The sequence below is a fragment of the Olea europaea genome, chromosome 19, assembly GCF_002742605.1.
Source record: "Olea europaea var. sylvestris chromosome 19, O_europaea_v1, whole genome shotgun sequence".
NCBI classification, from domain to species: Eukaryota; Viridiplantae; Streptophyta; class Magnoliopsida; order Lamiales; family Oleaceae; genus Olea; species Olea europaea.
In genome coordinates, this window is record NC_036255.1 from 6,536,905 (window position 1) to 6,544,410 (window position 7,506).

General features: G+C 36.4%; 1 protein-coding gene across 1 annotated transcript; it reads right to left on the reverse strand.

Moving 5' to 3' along the window:
• Positions 1–1,471: 1,471 nt before the first annotated feature.
• LOC111368623 (protein NRT1/ PTR FAMILY 5.2-like) lies at positions 1,472–5,265 on the reverse strand. The gene is made up of 4 exons (XM_022989974.1): positions 5,132–5,265; positions 4,659–4,876; positions 3,801–4,372; positions 1,472–2,549 (listed from the first exon to the last, which is right to left on the reverse strand). The coding sequence occupies exons 1-4, from the start codon at positions 5,244–5,246 to the stop codon at positions 1,652–1,654; spliced, it is 1,803 nt and encodes a 600-aa protein (XP_022845742.1). The 5' UTR covers positions 5,247–5,265; the 3' UTR covers positions 1,472–1,651.
• Positions 5,266–7,506: the final 2,241 nt, after the last annotated feature.

A 7,506-nucleotide genomic window follows, 5' to 3' on the forward strand; every position in this document is an offset into this window, starting at 1 on the left:
GAGAAGAGGGGGCGGGGGGGAGGGGGGGGGGGGGGGGGGGGGGGGGGGGGGGGGGGGGGGGGCAAATGTGGACAAGGAATGGGTTTTCCAATTTTAATAGCTACTAAAAAAAGTAATTATATATCCCACACAATTTTTATTTTTTGGATAACATTTTAATTTTATTTACTATTTAAAGTTCTTAATATTTGCTTATTATAATATTTGTGGTGGTAATATAATCATCCGCTAAAAATTATGACATGCCCAACTTCCAGAAGTGCATTTGTGTGATCATATATCCAACATTTTAATTTTATTATACAGTTAAGTCTTAGTTGCCATTTTTCGTCAAACAAGATATTGAAATATATAAAGATATCAAGTCTCGTAGTGCATATGTCAAGTATTTAATTAAAAATAATAATTTGGTGTGTACGTGAGGAGGTGTATTAATTATTAAATTTAAATAAATAAATAAATAATTCTCTAATAGACCTTCTAGACTGAAGTGCTTAGTTGATTTGTCAAATGATTGATGGTGTGACAGAGTACGTAGAACAAAATTGAGTATATCCACATACAAAATAAATGAAATTTTGAAGAAATGAGCTTGGTTATTTGTTTTATTGGTCTTCTAAATCGATGGAATGATTTAAAATTTAACTTATTTAATTTTGTTGATGCGACAATATCGCTTTTAATTCCATAAGTTGGATCAATCAAATGATGGTGATCGAATGTTATAAAAAGTTTAGTCTACCCTCTAGTGCTCACCAATTAATTTTTTGAAATAGTTGAAATTCAATTCTGATGGGTGTTATCAGAGTCAAAATCATGTTCATGAATTCGAATCACAAAAAAATCATGTTTAGCTAACTTTCAATTTCATTGGAAGAAATTTTTAAACGATGGGGTTAGGGTTAATTGTGCTTTACTAGTGAATATTACAATATAATTAGAAGCAATTTCCAGCTAGCCTAAGTTTTATGCTGACTTTTCAAAATGGTCCCAATTTTTGGTATGTCTATGTCATTATCCCATAATTCACCGTAATTAGGTTGGGACCAAAATGAAAGTTTGATACTCAAAAAGAGATTGTCAGCTCTTAATATATTCTTTTTTTTCCAATTGCTATAATAAAAGTACAATAAGTTTAGTCAAATATGTCGTTATTTAGCATGGATTTCGTCCTGGCCTACGAGAATGACCTCTTAGATTTAGTTACAGCTTGTGGAGGTGCCATTGAGAACACGATACAGATGGTAGGATAAAGAAGTAATTTCTTCGTGTTTTGTTGTTTCTAATCACGATTTCCCTGCGAGGATGCATGGCAGAAGAAACATGTTCCTTCTCGGTGCAGAGATTGGCTCTTAAGTCATTCCACTGTGAGCCAATCTCTATTAGTTGGATGTTTAGCTTACTTTTGGTCATAGTGTCAAATAAAACTCTATCATACGATATACAAGATTTTAATTTCTTTTTCTTTGGTTATACTATCTACTTGCTAAACAAGCCATGAATTTTTGAATCTTGTTCTTGTGTTACAATGTAATCCAAATTGTTATATTGCGGAAATACATTTAGATATAACAAAAAAAGAGAAGAAAGGAAAACCATAAAGACGCTTAAGAAAAAACCTTGGAAAATTTCATGCGATATTTTGATATTTCTACGAGCTTGCTTTATCATCCAACGTTATTTCCTCAATTCGTGTAGACTTGTTCGGTCGAGCCTCGATTGCTTCATGCAACTTCCTTTCGGTATCCCTCAGTTCTGTGTTGTAGACAAAGAGCTTTGCAACTAAGAGAAAGTAAAGTAAATTGAGAAAGCACAGCACAGCAAAAAATGCATAATAATAGTCCAAACGAGAGACGTTTAGGTTGTCCAAAATCCATCCTTTGCCACGTTTCTTGGTAATGTCAGCCACAGTTTTCAACAGAAAACTACTTAAGAAGTATCCAACTCCAAAACTGGTTGTAAAATAGGCAGTTCCGAGGCTTTTCATGCCTTCAGGTGCTTGATCATAGAAGAACTCGATTTTCGCAACTTCTACGAAGGTGTCAGCTACCCCCATTAGAGCAAACTGCGGTAGAAGAATGAAGATTGAAAGGGGAACGATTTGATTTTTCTCAAAGATTTCGTTCTCTTTAGCAACCTTTAGACGCCTTCGTTCTGCTAAACAAGCAGTTACCATGACTATGATATGCAGCATGTAGCCAATCCCGAACCTCTGCAGCAAGGTGATCCCTCTAGGATTCTTCGTGTATCTTCGTACAAAGGGAACGAAGAACCGGTCATATAGTACGATGCTGGTCAACATGAAAATGGTCACAAATGCTGAGAGACATCCTGGAGGAATTTTGAAATGGGGACCAATGCTTTTTTCCAAAGTTGTGCCTTGCTTGATAAAGAGAGTGTTTGTCTGTGCGAACATAGTAGCGGGAACGAAAGTTGCAAGCAAGATTGGAATCATTTTTATCATTTGTTTGGTTTGTTCAACTTGTGTCACCGGACATAACATCCATGGCGAATTTTGTCCGATTTCGACTGCTGCTTTGTCCAGGAAGCTGCAGAAGTGAAATGAGAGTGAGTTACGTTTAAAATCGACTTTGAAAGAGGAGGGCACTAATGTGCTTATAAACCCATAAGACAGACCTTCCACGAGTGACGTGAGATTTCTATTAGTTGTTACACATGCTAAAAAGACTTAGAATGGGAGCAAAGGGTTATGCTGGACGGACATCCAAGGCACTCCCACAGGCAGGGCCTACATGGCCTTGTCCAAGTATCTTTATTCGGGAGAAAAATATGCACCTGAGAGAATTGGTGTGGTCAATTCTAAACATGCCAGGTTTGGAGTACTCTTCCAAGCTCAGCTCATAAAGTTCCTTTGGTTCGTCAGGGATGACTACCTTCCACTTTCTTACGGTGGCTACAAGCACCCTAGCCATTCGATTCAACGGGCTATCTGATGGGGGTTTGTGTCTATAATAACGTGTACCCACAATGAAGAAAAGTATCGATACTGTGAGCCCAAGTGTAGGGAGGCCATAGCCAAGTTCCCACCCCACATTGTCTTGAATGTAAATAAGGAAAGTGTTGGAGAAAAGGATGCCAATGAAGACACTAAACATCCACCAGTTGAAGAATGAGAGCTTTTGTAACCTTTCTTTAGGCTCAAAATCATCAAATTGATCTGCTCCCATTGTAGAGATATTAGGCTTTGTTCCGCCTGTTCCAACTGCAATTATGTATAATGCACAGTAGAAGATTACCATGACTATGATATGCAGCATGTAGCCAATCCCGAACCTCTGCAGCAAGGTGATCCCTCTAGGATTCTTCGTGTATCTTCGTACAAAGGGAACGAAGAACCGGTCATATAGTACGATGCTGGTCAACATGAAAATAGTCACAAATGCTGAGAGACATCCTGGAGGAATTTTGAAATGGGGACCAATGCTTCTTTCCAAAGTCGTGCCTTGCTTGATAAAGAGGGTGTGTGTCTGTGCAGCCATTGTAGCAGGTATGAAAGTTGCTAATAGAATTGGAATCATTTTTATCATTTGTTTGGTTTGTTCTACTTGTGTCACTGGACATAATATCCACGGCGAATTTTGCGCTGTTTTGACTGCTGCTTTATCCAGGAGACTGCAGAAAGTGAAATGACAGTGAGTTACCTATAAAACCGACTTTGAAAGAGGAGGGTACTAATGTGCTTATAAGCCCATAAGATAGACTTTCCACGAGTGACATGGGACTTATATTAGTCGTTAAACATGCAAAAAAAAAATTTAGAATGGGAGAAAAATGGGCACCAGAGAGAATTGGTGTGGTCAATTCTATACATGCCAGGATTGGCGTACTCTTCCAAGCTCAGCTCATAAAGTTCCTTTGGTTCGTCCGGGACGACTACCTTCCACTTCCTTGCGGTGGCTACGAGCACCCTAGCCATTTGATTCAACGGGCTATCTGATGGGGGTTTGTGTCTATAATATCGTGTGCCCATAATGAAGACAAGTATCGATACTGTGAGCCCAAGTGTAGGGAGGCCATAGCCAATTTCCCACCCCACATTGTCTTGAATGTAAATAAGGAAAGTGTTGGAGAAAAGGGTGCCAATGAAGACACTAAACATCCACCAGTTGAAGAATGAGAGCTTTTGTAACCTTTCTTTAGGCTCAAAATCATCAAATTGGTCCGCTCCCATTGTGGAGATATTGGGCTTTGTTCCACCTGTTCCAACTGCAATTATGTATAATGCACAGTAGAAGAAGCCGACTTGAAATGTCGAGGTGTGTCTATCGCAATCCACCTCCTTTACTCGATGCCCACAAGACGGAGGCCTCAGTCCGGGCAATGAAACGGCTAGCGTCAATAAGCACATTCCCTGTTACAATGAACGAAAATATGACTAAGAGTTGTTTTCTCCGATCTTATAAGGATTTCATGATCGGGTTTAAATGATTATAATAATGGTGTAAGCTAGACTATATAATACAAGAGAATGTTAAACGAGAAAAAGAAAGTAAAACCATGTCCATTGTAGTGTCCAATCATGTTTAATGCTATATACTTTTACATTGTGATAGATTAAGCAAATCTTGTTCATTATATTGTCTAGTTGTGTTTAGCTTGCATGTCAAATCGAGATCAAATGAAATCAAAGGAAGTACCAAAAAGTAAATGGCTGATGCAATAATGAAAGTCCAGTATCGGCCAAGAAAAGTATCAGCAATATAAGCACCAAGAAGGGGTGTCAACCATACAGTACCAACCCAGTTGGTGACATTGTTTGAAGATGTCACAGTGCCTTCATGGAGCTTCTGTGTCAGATATATTACTAAGTTTGATGCAATCCCATAGTATGCCATCCTCTCAAAAATTTCATACCCTGTAATAACACAATGAGGAGTCATAAATTCTGTTTCAAATTTTCATACTCAAAACAGAAGATTTAGCTTGCAAAAAGAGTTCTAGTTCTATTAGCACACGAAATTCTGAAGCAACACTTCTGATTTCAATCGTTCCCAGTTTGTAGAAAATTCTATAGTCAACCTTGATAAAATGATATCATGGCACGCTTAGAATCAACTATTAGATAGACCATGCCAGTTATTTTTTATTTTATTTTATTTTTTTAACTTACCAACAAAGAAATAGCAAGCCTTCCATTTGCCAGTGTTTGATCTGAGGATAGGTCTACCTTTTAGATCAACAGTCCCATCCTCTGTGTAATCAGTGCCTCTCTCTTCCACGTTCATCGTGGAAGTATGAAATAGAAATAGAAATAGAACGAGAAATTATATGTGTAAAACTTGTAAAACGTGGAAAGCAGTAGGCATATTAAATAGTTGAAGAGAGGGGGGAGAGAAGGGGAGTGGGAGTGGGAGTGGGAGTGGGAGTGGGAGAGAGCATGGAGAGCAGGAGGCATATTAAATAGTTTAGTGTTAGAACATCTGTCTAAAAAATAAAGAGGACACTCTGCTTTTTTTTTTCCTATCTTTTTTTCAGATTTTAAGCCGGTTAAATTGCATTTTCAACAATAAATTTCATAATATTGGCAACTCGTATTCACTTTTTTAACAATACATTTGTTTGGATCCACCAACTAATAATCTCAAAAACCTTTGTCAAACATGTGCTAGATTATTTAAATTTTCAACACACTCCATTGTGATAAGATTTGGGGTCCATCTTAATTATTAAGATGGATCTCAAATCTTAACATGGTATTAGAGCCTATTAAATTCCAACGAGCGATTCGATCCGATTAAGTCTTTAAAAATGAGCACACGGATTTCAAAATTGATCTGCTCAAACGAGCTACCATCTTGCGGGGGCATGTTAAGGGAATATAATCCCACATCGGTAAAATACCGAAATAATGACCAATATATAAAGGATTGGGACACTCCTCTTAACAAGGTTGACCTTATTAAGATGGACCCCAAATCTTAACATGGTATCAGAGCCTAATAAACTCCAACGAGCGATTCGATCTGATTAAGTCTCTAAAAATGAGCCTTAACATGCCCCCGCAAGATGGTGGCTCGGTTGAGCAGACCAATCTTAAAATCCGTGTGCTCTTTTTTAGAGACTTAATCGGATCAAATCGCTCGTTGGAGTTTAATGGGCTCTGATACCATGTTAAGATTTGGAGTCCATCTTAACAAGGTTAACCTTATTAAGATGGACCCCAAATCTTAACATGGTATCACCTTATTAAGATGGACCCCAAATCTTAACATGGTATCAAAGCCCATTAAGTTCCAATGAGCGATTCGATCCGATTAAGTCTCTAAAAATGAGCACACGGATTTCAAGATTGGTCTGCTCAAACGAGCCATCATCTTGCGGGAGCATGTTAAGGGAATATAATCCTACATCGGTAAAATACTGAAATAATGACCAATATATAAAGGATTGGGATACTCCTCTTAACAACGTTGACCTTATTAAGATGGACCCCAAATTTTAACACATTATACATAGGTTGGATTCAATTTTTTTTTTTAATGTCACTCGCACGTTTTTCAATATACGAGACTTTAACTTAGAACTTTTATTAGTATAATAATATGTTGTTATGAAAATAGAAAAAAAGAAAAGAAAAATTAACGTCACATTCTTGTCTTTATGTATTTGTATTTGTCTACAATGAAATATTCTTTGAACATTTCCTTGATATTTACAGGAATCGTCGTTATCATAAGTCATCTCACTAATTGACAGTTTGTAAAGTTGATTCTTGATATTTTGGATCCGTTTATAAGTCTTTGAGTAACGCTTTCAACATGATAGTTTTGTTCTAGATGATAAAAACGTTTCTCATTTTCAAACACAACTAAGTACTAAAAATAACAATAAAATGCTGCCAAGTTATTCAGAATATACTTATACAAATTAATATGCAATGGCCAATAGTAAATAACACTGAATGAAATCTTATTTATAATGAATATAGAGTCGATTAGATGGATTTTATTTTTTACTTAATTCAGCACTTCACTATATAGGATCAGTGAATGTAGTACAATTAGAATATCATAAAATTGTCTTATCAAAAATTTCAATTGTTAGTTCTTTGGGTTTGTTTGATACGCATCAATTTTCAATTTTCAACCATCTTTTATATGATTGGACAATCTTTTCTCTTTAATAGTGATTAATATCACAATTTCACCTTATCAAACATGTTGTAAATAGATGTATCAAACAGCTATGTCCAGAAATTGTGCTAGGAAGTGAAAACACACTTCTAGAAGCATGTTTTGTACCTTGGATACAAGTGACAAATTTTTCACACTTTTTTTTTTTTTTTTGGGAGTCCGTTCAATTCAATGGGCCAAATATGCACTTTGCATTATTATTATTCTCGGTACACTTGCATTTATAAAACCTCAATATGGTACTTGAGGATATTGTTACTTGTTCATGTCAAATCTAAGAGTTTAAATTACGATACAATCATTTATTTCTTTATATTTTTTCATATACATGTTAGATTCTTTTTTTTCTTTT